Source organism: Bos javanicus, chromosome 20 (genome assembly GCF_032452875.1).
Source record: "Bos javanicus breed banteng chromosome 20, ARS-OSU_banteng_1.0, whole genome shotgun sequence".
Classification (NCBI taxonomy): Eukaryota; Metazoa; Chordata; class Mammalia; order Artiodactyla; family Bovidae; genus Bos; species Bos javanicus.
The window spans coordinates 6,335,316-6,348,170 of record NC_083887.1 but is presented as its reverse complement, the minus strand read 5'-3'; the positions used below and the strand labels follow the sequence as shown (position 1 = coordinate 6,348,170).

The window sequence follows — 12,855 nt, the reverse complement described above, 5'->3', positions numbered from 1 at the left end:
ATGGCTACTTGGTTTCTTTGTGCAACAGAAAGCAGAGTTTGATTCTTCCCCGCTTCCTCTACCCATTACCAATTTATTTTCATGGTGATGCCTCAAAACCCAAGCCTGACCCCCGTTCCGTAGCCAGTGGAAAGGCAGACTGCAAAGCAAAGGGCACTTGAATGGACTACCTTCCCCCTACAAACCGAAAAGAGCATTTGTTCGAGATCGATCTCCTTGGAAGGGAGATAGGAATGGTAAACGGAATGTGATTTCACACAGTCCTGAAAGGGCAACAGGCATCCATCTATCCTGCACCCCATCCCCCAAGTGAATGCATCCAGTTACCATCTCCATTTGCAAAGAACTATATAGGTCCGTTCCCTCAGCTTGTTTTGTTTAGCTGAGAGATTTCAAGTTCAAGATTTTTCCCTTGAAAAACCCCTGATTCTGGCCTATCCCTGGGCCCTGCCACTTCTAAGCTCATCTTTCACTGATTTGAAAAACTCCTAATAGCAATTTTCCTTGAGTAACACAAGCTGCCAAAGGAAGCAGTTCAAAGTCTTTTGCTGTTTTCAATGGACTTCCCTACCCCAGGCTGAATCTGGCCACAGCTCTTGATTGATTCACATTAAAATCATCATAAAAATCACCAGGCCCCCTCCCCCATTTGGGTGGCATTTCTGGGTTAAGTCCAGCTAAAGAACACAGAGCGCCTCTTAAAAATAATTGTGACTTTGGACAGACTTTACTGCAATAAAACAAACGTTTAATTTAATTCAGAATAAGAGATAAGAAATAACTCTTCATAAAATATATAAAATTATACAAGGCACCCTTTCAAAGGGATAAAGGTATACTTGGGACAGGGAGGGGGTGCTGGATAGAAAGATTAAATACCAAGGAGCTATATGGGCTGTCTGACAACACCATTTTTTATCAAGTCAAAACATGGCTTTACCCTCTGCCCCCAATATGTTAAAAAGTATATAAATTTTTCTAATAAGTTTAGCACATACAATAGGTACACACAGAGAAAGCATGATTTTCTTCTTTTTGGGTCTATTCATTGCTCAAGAATATTTAGCATATAGACAATGGTTACAAGATACTCATTTTTTTTTTAAAGCAGAGAATTAACTACATCCCTCCCCCAAATTGCCTTTGCAATGTGTGAGGACTGACATACCCAGTGGTTCACAGAAACCATCAATTCCTCCCAACATGCTTTAACTTTTCTCTCCCCAATTATCTGAAATGAAGTTAAGCAACAGCCTTGAGAGGAATTAGGAAGGACCTCCGTCTTCCACCTTACCCCGGAGGACTCTCAGGATTCTAATCTTTTATTGATCTTACAAAAACTTTTAATAATGTGTAATAAACAAGGTGGAGAGCGGGGAAAAATATAGGGCCAAATAGGGTCATGTCTAGTGAGTTTTCGATCTATGTGAGTTTTCAATGCACATGAAAAATGCAAAAACATGGTGTGTCCCTTCCCTGGGAGGAATCTCTCCATATCTACTCCTTATGCAAGTAATGTCTAATTCTAACGTTTGTTTTCCATAAGCTAAAGTCAGTTATTCCATCCAAATCACCAGATTTCAGCAATTTTAGCAAATAATTTGTCTCCCCCATAAGAAAAAAAACAACAGGTAGACTTAAGCAGTATCTTTTAGGAAGGTGATATATAGAGAAAAAAGATATATATATATATAAATTTTGCCTTTCAAAATAATTTGATTTTTATGTCTGCTGTATAAAAATGTATTATATTTTATTATATATATATTTATATATAAAAACTGTCAGAGCCAATCTTTTATGAAAGGGGTGGGGGGGCGCATCTGGCAGATTAACCAAGAAAACAGGGCTTGGGTGTCTCCAGTCAAAAGAAGCAATTTGAACTACGTCTGTGGCCCTGTCGACCTAGCCGCTGAGGCTGAGGGTGGTGCATGCAAGGTTTGTAGAGCAGGACTGTCTTCTTGGAGAGGGAGGGGGGAGGCTTTTAAACAAACATCCATCCCGGAGTCTATTGAGCTGGTCTTCCTTAGGATAGGTGGTACATGCCATATCCCACTGGAGTCGCATAGAGTCCGACGGGCGGGATGGGGAGCACAGGTCTATGGAAAGGGTAAGATGCACCATATAGAGATGCTGCTTGCAGGGGAGAGTTGATGGGGAAAGGGAGGCTGAAGCCAGAGGGCAGCATAGGTTTTGCAGCCATTTTCAGCTTTTCCAGTTCTGCCTCCTGCAGTCTTTTCGCCTTGGCTCTTCGGTTCTGGAACCAGATTTTGACCTGGGTCTCTGTGAGGTTCAGAGAGCTGGAGAACTCTGCCCGCTCTGCGATGGAGAGGTACTGTTTCTGGCGGAACTTGCGCTCCAGAGCGAGGAGCTGGGACGTGGTAAAGGGTGTGCGGGGCTTCCGATTGGTCTTGTGTTTCCGCAGGGTGCAGGTGGTGGGGCTCATGTGTCCTAGGGAATAGAAATGGAGAGTGAGTTAGCAAAAGAAAGTGGCTTTGTCACCAGGTATGTCCATGTGGGCGGGAGGGAAGGGCTCCTCTTCATCATTCAAAAAGGAACCTCAGTGAAAACCATGTAAGGTTAATGTGTTTTTTGGTGGTGGAGGGTCGAGAAGGACCAAACTTAAGTGAATTTGTTGTTTTGCTTTAAAAAATTGAATCTTTTTACAAAAAGTTGGGCAGTTAAATGGTGTCACAGAATTTTCTATATGGCAAACAAACAGCATTAGAGATCATAAAACATGAACACATCCCTGATATGCCAAGAGAGCTGAGGGTTCTCTGAAAAACAAAACCCCATCTCTTCCTGGTGACTCATCTTAAAGGGGGGGTTTCATGATAATCCTCACATCCCTAGGATGCTGAAATAATCACATATGAGAAGGAAAACGAATAGGATCTTATAAACTGAGTTGGTCCCCTCTCTGTACCAGGAAATGTTGGGATTGCATCAGCATATTTATGAAGGATAATTGTGCCGATAAGGTCTGCTGTAAATTAATAGCATCTTTGGATTGGGGAGCAGCCTCATGCAATAAACAACCACAGAGCTGTCATTCCCTCCAGTCTACAGATTATAAAACCTGAACATCATTTCACAGATCTGGATGTCGGATAACTTTCTTGGCTGGGTGCTTCTGTAATATAAACTTTACAGAAGGAGGGAAAAATTAGCTTGCCCATAAATGTAAATGTCAGGGGAAATCATACTGCCTCCTGAATTGAGAGCATGTGATGACATCTTAGTCATCTCTCCTACCCATTCTATGGTTTGGAGCAAACGTGTAAATGATTAGCTTGTTGCTGGCATTTAGAAAGAAAGAATAACAAGCAAAATAAAGGTATGCCAATGGCATCCAGACTTTACATTTAAAATGGATTCAATTATAGGAAGTCACAGGACAGAGCATCCTTGTGATTCCATAGAATCAACTAACTTTGGGCTTTTCCTTAAACGGAATGGGGCCTGGGTGGGTGGGTGGGGGGGGAGCTAAGGGACAGATGCTAAAGAATTCATTTTCTGCATGTGGCTTTTATGAGCTATGCTAATTTTCCAAATGCAGCCACAGTAGTAAGTACTCCAAAGGGAGAATGTTGCATTTCTTGTTTAGTTACTTTGGTGGCCCAAGAAAGTTTACACTTCATAGTTGAGGGTGACACAGCGCAAGTGCCAAGCCAGCCTCCCTTTCCAACAAGAAATGGACTTGTCCTAATGGGACATTATTAACCATCACTTTAAGTGATTACAAAAGAGAGGTAGTGGGTTCTGCACTCAATCAAAAACCAGAAGTCTGGGCAACGGATGGATGAGCAACTACCACAGGAGTGCATACTTCTGCATATGCTAATCCCTAAGTAAGCCAGAGACCTAGGGGTGCCTACTTCTTAATTTGCAAATAAAATAACAACAGAGGCTCAGAGATCTGTGAAATTCTCACTCTTCAAAGACTTGACCGGGCTGCTTGGGAGAACCCAGTGGTCACAGCACAGACACCAAGCTTCTAGAGTCTACACTTGCCCCTGTTGAAAGGAACTCCGTGCCTGGGCAGTCATTCCGCTGATCCTAGGGGCTGCATTTGAATTATGAAGTCCAGGAGATGGGTATCTTGCGGTATATCAAAGCTATAAGGCTATGAGGCTTCCTACCCAGCATACTACTCCTCACCCTCCCATCCCCACTCCATTTTAAACCTGAGGAAGGATGAGATTATACAAAGCAAAACAGCATCGGTCCTACTGCCTATGAATAACAAAACCCGGCCTGGGTAAGTGGCTCCCTCCTGCCCCAGACTCTGGCCCTAGGCTCCCGGAACCCACTGCTTCTACCACAGGGGTCCCGAGGCCATCTCCAGGCCTAAACCACGACTGACCCACTTTTTGTTTTAAAGTTAAAACAAACTTTAAAGTTTATTTTAAAGTTAAATCCTTTCTCATAATCTCCGATTTTTCTCATGAGAAGGCCACATCCAGGGCTGCCTTACCTTGGGCCCTGGCAGGCATATTTACAGAACTCCAAGAACCTAAGTGGAAATCTCTGACCTCTGGATACCACTCCCTGTAAGGTCTGAATCATTGATGTGAGGCTGGGAATTGACCCAGGCCTATGAATACACAGACACTCAATATTTGTCAAAACAAATTAAGTTATTTAAAGTTTCTGAGCCTCTATTTCACCATCAATAAAATGGGTAAGTAACACTGATCCTGCAGTTCAGAGTACCAAATTTTAGAATGCCCAGAGTCCTGGGCTGCCACCAGGTAGGTGATCATTAAATGTCCCCAAGCCTTTCTTGTCAAGCCCAAACTCGACGTGTGCAGATTCCTCTGAACTCTGCTGAAATGTCCTCATCTGTTACTGGGAGGCTGGCTTCAGCCACAGAGATCAGATAAGATAATACGGTGAAAAGTGCATAAAGCACTGTGCAAACTTGAGGTTAAATTCTTTGAGTCCTTAATCTCCACGCCCTTTGAATCTTTTGGAGTTTCTAACAGGGTGGAGAAAGACGCCAGAGGGGACCGCCACTGACGTCTGGTTATATGGCCTTGTTCTGTTCACAAAATACTTGTTTCTGAGTTTTCCCAGCTGATGGAAATAGGGTAAAATGTGCTGCTCCTAGCTTTGGAAAAAAAAATCCCTCCGCAGGCCCCTTCTCTCTCACTTTTCCTAGAGGTACAGTGAGGGCAGAGACATCTTAAAGGTCAGGAGATATAAGTAAAAGGAGCTATAGGAAATGAATGGTTTGTCCAAATTGCAAAAAATACCCAAGGCCCCCAAAATAGATGTAAATGCTGGAAGAGAAATCAGCTTTCCTGGGCCTCTCTGTTCTTCCTTATTGGCAGGAAGCGGGGTGCAGGTGTTTCAGCTTTTCCTTGGTCTCTCTGGGTAGAAGGATCAAAGGTGGCCAGGGCTAGGGCTTGGACACCAGGGCCCCTTGCCCAATTCTGCCACTGTTGGTGACCTGGCTGAATCAAGTTCAATCCTCAAAGTCTGGGTGTCTGAAAACTGAGATAACCACAGGTCCCGGGCTTCTCCCCACACTTCGAGGTTCCAGCGATGACCGGGATATGGTGAACTAATAAGCATCACTTTGTAAACTCAAGCGCTGCTGGAATGCTGTTAATTATTACTCTGAGCCAAGCGGAGCCCCACGCCGCTGACCCCAGCCCGCTCCCAGCGAAGCGACTTGCCGGCCGTCGGGAGATACTTCTCGCCGCATAGGTCTCTGCCGCCATCCCTCCGAGGGATCGTGCTTCGATGCCCCAGGGACCAACGGAAGATGATCACTGCTACCCCAAAGTCCGATTAGATTTTAACGAGCTCATCTTTAAAATGAGGGCACACCTCGCAGGATTGTGAACTTTGAAAAACAGTAAGGCACTCCGCTTCTGCCTGGTATATTTCGGGTGCACATTAAACGAGAATCCTTCTTCAACTCCCTAGACTGAAACCCCGATGGACAGTGAGAAAAAGCTAAGTGGCCTGAGCGCAGGGCTGTGGGCTAGAGAAAACGACAACCGAGCGATCCCAACTCAGCTGGGTTCACCCTTCAAAGACCAGGGAGTTGGCAATTGTATAGAATACTTTGTGTAGCTGGGGGATCCCGAACACGCGCTGCGCGGCTATCACCCAGAAGGTGTCTTGGATGCCGCTGGACTCTGGGGATATTAAGGGGCCAAGACCTTGCAATGTTTGCTTTAGGGGACACAGTACAGGGGGGCCTCCGTACCCATAGCTTGGAATACTGGCCCCTAGTTCCCTCCGGTACCCCGCGCACCCCACCTACTCCTGGTCCCGGCTCCCGCAGGGACTCACTTGGCGGCGGCGAGTATCTGCCCGGTTCCTGCATCCACGCCGCTCCGTCTTCTGAATTTTCCGACTTGACCGAGGCGGTCTCGAAGGGTTTGACCAGCGGCCCGGGGCTGTGAGCTTCCCGGACGCCGTGGCCAGGCAGCAGAAGCGGCCGCAGGGTGGCCCCGGCGGAGGCGCTTTCGGCTGGCCGCGGGGACGTCTCCTTGGGCGGCTTCTTGTCCGACATGAGCGCCTCCACACTGAAGGGCAGGCTGGAGACCTTGACGCGGCGCTCCTCCGCTGCCCCTTCGGCGCCCCCAGGCCCCGGGCCCGGTCCGGCCACCATCGCCGGGCCCTCCTCATCAGACGAAAACAGGTCATTGCCTTTGGACGGAGAAGCCATGACTTCTCTGCCCTACGTAGCTCCGGGCGCGCGACTCCGCTGGCAACCCGGCAGCTGCGACTCAAACTTTTTTGGGGGGGAGACGGGAGGGGCGCGCCTGGAGCTGTGCCTTTCCTCCAAGGGGAAGTGAGAGACTGGGCTCAGCCAATCCGCGCTCGCCCTGGCGCTGACGCCACGGATGCTAGCCTCCGATTGGTTCTTCCAGAAGAGGCTGGGACTTTTTTTTTTTTTTTTTTTTTCTGTTTGAAATAAATTAGGAGTTAATTACAGGAGCAGTCAGCAGAGTTGTTATTAGGCGATCCCTCAAGGGTTATAATCACGCCAAAACTGAAAAGTCTAAGGCGTAATTAAGGCCGATTATTTAAAGAGGAAGTTCGCCGAGTCCCATTTCTTCTCTCTTTTGACCCCTCTTTTAAAAAGGTTCTCCGCTCCAAAACACGTTTAAAATCTGCAACTGACATTGCAAAAAACTTTGATGAAGCTCCTACTATGGGCCGAAACTGGGCTAACTTAACAGTTTTCCGGGTCAGCACTGAAAACAAGGGCCAGCATCCCTGTTAAAGGAAATACTACATGCATGGCGCTTATAAGGGTAGATATTTCGCTATTAGCAAGTACCCATCAGCGTTTGCTATTACTGTAACTCCCCTAGGAGAGGGGCCGGAGGGAGTCAGAAAGGAAGGTGGTCACGACAACCCTCTCCCGAGTAGCTGGAAAATTTAAAGCAGAGCTTTCCATCTCTTACACTCAAAAACAAAACCAGCGCACTCTTAGAAACTCGAAATCCTGGAGTTTTCTTTTCCCTGAATCTCCTCACTGGACGAAATCCGGATCCGACCTTTTTCTCAAGACAGCGTGCACTGTGTGTTTATGAGTTTGTTTGAGCCTGTGCTTGTCATGTGTGTTTAGGTGCCAGTGTTTGCCTTCAAGGAGGAGGAGGGAGGAAAAGGCATAGATAATATCTACTGCTTCCCAAACCCCCCCCCGCCCCCCTCAAATCTCATAAATATTGGGTGCCAAGTTTGCACACCCCAGCCTGTGTATCTTTTAGGGAAGCACATTTTTATTCATTGCACCTGGCTAAAAAAAAAAAAAAAAAAAAAGTATAGATATCCCCACCCCACTTGAAATTATACCCTGGGTAATTACATCTCAAAGCCTTAGTGATGACTGTCTCAGTATGGGAAAGGGGAGAGCACAGAAGCTTCTAAAGTGCAGAGACCAGTCTTGCTGCAGGCCACTGGGTCAACACCTATTGCTTCAAATGAACCCTGCTATGCTATGGTTGCCTTTTCCTATATCTAAGTGATTTCCTATATGCCAAAGATAATGAGGTGAATAGAAGTATCCCAACTCAGGAACTTGCATACAGCAGATGCTTGTTAAATAGTTCCCAAAGCTTTAGAAGGAAGAGACATTGTTTTTAACTAGTGAAATGACCAGATCTTGGAGCTAACTGGATATTCAAGAGAAACATGACCCCTAGATCCACTTCCTAGAGCACTTTCCTTCACCCCAAACCTCTGCCTGGACTGAAACTGTGCTGGCCTAGGATAACCAGAATAAGTGTTACTGACACTTAGAGGATAAAAACACTGCACTGTCCACTTAACTCAATTTGATTAAAAATGGTCCTGAATAAAAGTTTAAAAGTAAGTAAGTCTTAACCACAGCCTTCTAAAACCTCCCTCTCCCACCACTATCAAGAAACTGAAAGTTTAGGGAAAGTTATTTAAAAATTCACACACACAATTATGAAAGCTATCTGGAGATACATGCCTTATGCATTTTCCCCTTGAGTCATACTTGATAGTTGGCTTGATATGCATCTCAAATACCGTACAGTAAATCCACATTAAGTTCTGTGCCTTCTAGAGATAGCTAAGCAAGGTGCAGGGTATATATTTTGGAAGCTAACCTGAAATTCGTTTAGTACTCAGCTGCCAAAATGTACAAATGGTTCAGTTTTCAGTTGGGTGGTACCCAGCCACTGCTTGATAACTGTTCTTGAAACCTCCTTGTTAATATTTGTCAGTTAGGGGACATGCAGACTCATTCCTGGGATTTTTTTTTTCTTTTTCTTAAATCAGTGCTACTAGAGCTCTTTTGATGAACTTTTCTAGGAGAGGATATGGTAAGTTCCTCTCCCCTACTCTCTGGTCCTGATGTCCAGGCAAACGATGAAAAGTATGAAGCCAGAAATGACAAAATAGAAGAAATTAAAATATATATATAACTGGTGTTCTAAGCCAGGATACTAAGTTTTGGCCATGAATAGATGTCCAGGGAGAAACCAGCCTGACCGTCTTGTTTTCTGCCGGCTCCCCCCAACCCAGCTCCCTGCTGGGGTTGGACAATTCTGGAAAGGGTCTCTCTTCTGCTGTGAAAAGAGTGGAAGCGCAACATAATTCTAACCTTTTATGGAAAGTCCCGTCTGTTCATTTGCTCCTGAGTTGGCTGCGTTTTTTAGAATATTGTATTCACCTCTTCCTGGCCGCGTGACCCTGGTCTTTTTACTTCTTCCTTACGCACCCCCCACTCTGTCCTTTTTTTTTTTTTAATCTCTAGAATGAGAGAACCCCTAACCAGGATGACTCTAGTGGAAATTCCGTTCAAGGGGCCAAATAAAATAACTAGCAGGTGTAGGGGTCCAAACAAACGCCACCACATTATTGTATATCAAAAGCAGCAACAAGTTATTTCTTTCTCTGCCAGATATCCAAAATGAGGCATGTCGCTCCCTTTCACAGAGTTCATGATGGGTTCTTTGTAAAATCTTCAGGACTGAGAATTCGGCTTTCGTACGGTCCCTTAGCAGAGGCCTGGCTTTGGCACGTAGGGAGCATTCAGTAAAGGTGAGTTCGGTGACATATTCGCAAGCAAAAACGTGAGGTTCCAACAGGAACTCAGTCACCACCGAGCATCACCTCTGCTTTAGTATCTGAATCTGTCTTCCAGGGTCTCATTTGTTTCTTCCAGCACATCGCTCAGGGCAGAAATTATTTTCCCTATTTTACAGATGAAAACCCTAAAGCCAAGAAGCGCTAATTCTGCCGCAATGTCACGCAGGTAGGAGCGGAGGACCGGGCCATCCCCCTTGCAGCACCGGGTGGTGCACGCAGACCCGCCGCGCTCCACGTTCGCACGCGCCCCAGCCCCGCGTGGAGCGGCCGCGCACGCGCACCGCAAGTCTGGAGGCGAAAACCGTGAAGGAGTGCGCGCGGACCGCCGCGTCTGCAACTCCAGGACCGGTCTCTGGATCCCGGCGGCTCGGAGGAGGCGGAGGAGGGACGGGGGAGGGGGCTGTAGACGGGCCAGGGCTGCGGGCAGGCGCCAGGCGCGGGGAGATGAAAGGCGGGCTCCGGGGGAAGGGGCTGCGCCGGGTGACCGGCTCCAGCCGCGCCGGGCGCCCCGCCCCCGCTGCCCGGGGCAGAGGCGGCTGCCCGAGCCGGAGCCGCGTTAATTGCTCTCGGCCCCGGCACTCAGCCTGCGCGGAGCCGGGACAACCTCGCTCCAGGAGGAATGACAATTCGCCCTAATGGGACAACCTCGCTCCCAGAGGAGTGACAATTCCTCCTAATGGGCCGCTCGTTAGCGGCCTATTCTCCCGAACCCGGGTATCAGAAGCGGGCAGACAAGCGGGCGCCAACGTCCGCCTGGAATTCCACAACACCGCTCCCCCATCATTCCCCACCCCCCAAGTCCTTCGCTGTGTGACCTCGGGCAAAAGGCTGCTCCTCTCTGAGCTCATTTTTCTTACCTGTGCAGTGCGGAGTAGGTACGGGGACCATGACCTCACTAGGGCGGGCATATTTCCAGGCATTTGAGAGATCACTTTCCGAGTTAGAGCACGAAGGCGAGTAGACAGGGCTTGGGCGGAGGGGGGGGGGGGGGGTCGCTGCTTGAGGTTCTTTGCGGGGGCGGGGGGGAGGGCAAATCCCTTGCTTATGAAGTTCTGGACGCTCCAATCGGTTTGCTATGGCCCCTTGCTCACTAAGGTCTTTCACTGGAGAGAAGGAGCCTTTGCCAAAGCGCTACACAGATTACATAAGCTACCGGAAGCCTGAGCGTTCATGCCTCCCCATTTTACAGATGAAGAAGTGGAGACCCACACAAGAGAGAGGCCAGCCTAAGATTTGCTGGGGTGGAGTCCGATTCTACACAGTCCCCCTGGAAGAAGCCCACTACAGGGACATCCTCGGAAGAGAACAGAAGAAATGGAGGCAGACGTTGTTCCTCTCGCTAAGCCCCACAGCCTCGGAGAAGAGAGGGCCGGTTCATGGAGACACAGTTGTTCCTGGTCACAGCAGGCGTGAGGGTTGCGAAAGGGGAAAGAGAGTTGTGAGTCTGCTTCTGTGGTTAGTTTCCTGTTCAAACCCAGGCCCTACTTCTTACCATTTGCCACCTGCACTGAACTGGGGGCCTCAGTAACCTCTGTTACAAAAGATGCCCAGTCCGATAGGGTTGCTGGTGAGGACTAGGTGAGAAGCCTCATAAAAAGCCGGTAACACAGAATATGGCAGCCTCAGGCACCCCCATCCAGGAGTGGCTGTAAAGCTTCTGCTTCCATCCTCCTGGAGGGTTTAAACATCATTCAGTTTAATCAAGGCACTTCACCTCTCTGCACCATGGTTTCCTCATCTGTAACAGGGCAGTATCTGGCTGTTAGTAAACGTTGGCTGTTATTATTTCTTAAGGCATTGTTGATAGTATTTTTTTTTAACCATCCTTTTCAATAAGTCTGCCTGACATCACACACATCTGCGATCCAGTGATCCAAAGCTAGATAACTTAAGGCATGAGAAAGTAATTTTTCTGAGCCTTTTTTGCCCCTCTCTGCAGAATGGGTGTAACTACTCACCTCTTGAGAAGGAAGCAGATTGACAACTCTGTCAAGCAAGGGTTGGTGATCAAGAGAAGAAACGGTCAAGACAAACAGCACAGGGTATCTCCCATTTCCCAGCCTCTGGGCACAGCTTGCTGGCATCTTCCCAATTCCTGCCTGCACTGGAGAAAGGTTCCCACGAACAGAGCCCAAGCCCCCATTTGTCTGCACAGAAAGACCCAGAAGGCTCCCTGGAAAAGGTAACTCCAGGAAGCTGGGTGGCTGAGGTTCTATGGAGTCAGTCCAGCCCTCCAGGGCATCTTGCCCAGCCATTCACAAATATCTGTCCTCCTTCTCACTCCTTCTCAGTTTGCCCATCTGTAAAAGCAGGAAAAATACCCATACTGAACTGGGCTGAAATGAGTTTTAAACCACAATTCAGTAACTGTCAGCTCCCTCCTATACCTTAAGCAACCCTATGATGGAAAGGCCCTCATTCCTGCTTAAGGAGGAGAAAATTGAAGCTTAAGGCTAGATAAGAGTTTCTCACAACTAGTAAATACCTGGCAGAGATGCACATCAGGGTTTGGCTGATTCTAAAAATGTCTGTATTTTGCCTGAGGTGGAAGTTGCTATAAAGGTGGGAGGAAAGGCATCTGGAATTGCTCACAGCATTGAAGTATCTACCATTCCCATTTTCTTCCAATTAGACAGATGGAACTGTTGAGTCTGGGAGGGGCTTAATTAGTAGGGAGAACACACAAAGAAAGTATATCCTGTTTTATGGATTCCCAAATAGTTCAGCAGGAATCTGAAATCTCTCTAATTTAGTGGCACAAATTGGTTTAGCTTCAAAATGCAGCCGACTGGACTTGGGAAGGGGAAAAGGAAATTTGAGGAGTTACTTAATAGATATGATTGTATTTTTTAATTAAGAAAAATAGAATCTCACCCAGTTACCCCACCCCCAGTTGCCTGGTAGGGAATAAGCAAGGTTTGCTTTACCTTAAGGATGAAGACAATTAGAAGCAATTATTCAGAACTCTGTTAGTCATTTCTAGAGGAGGGGTTGGGGCATTGGAGCTGAACCCAGAACTTGTGCCTGCCTTGGGAGGGGGCTGCGGGCCACCCCTGGCAGCAAAAACAGCACACCTTGAGCTGTAGGCTTTGAAACAGCGCTTTCACACCCGGTACTCTACTCACTCCTCAGGACCACCCTGGGCGTGAGATGCCCTGCTCCCTCCTACACCCTCCAGGTCTCATTCTAGTCCATCACCTCATTTTACCGCAGCTCAGAGAGGTGTGACCAAATGTCCGGGGTCACAAAAGGAGTCTGGTG

At 47.4% G+C, this 12,855-nt stretch overlaps 1 protein-coding gene across 1 annotated transcript; it reads right to left on the bottom strand.

The window, feature by feature from the left end:
- Positions 1–707: 707 nt before the first annotated feature.
- On the bottom strand, positions 708–6,799 carry MSX2 (msh homeobox 2). Its single transcript, XM_061393245.1, has 2 exons — positions 6,313–6,799; positions 708–2,451 (listed from the first exon to the last, which is right to left on the bottom strand). The coding sequence occupies exons 1-2, from the start codon at positions 6,689–6,691 to the stop codon at positions 2,027–2,029; spliced, it is 804 nt and encodes a 267-aa protein (XP_061249229.1). The 5' UTR covers positions 6,692–6,799; the 3' UTR covers positions 708–2,026.
- Positions 6,800–12,855: the final 6,056 nt, after the last annotated feature.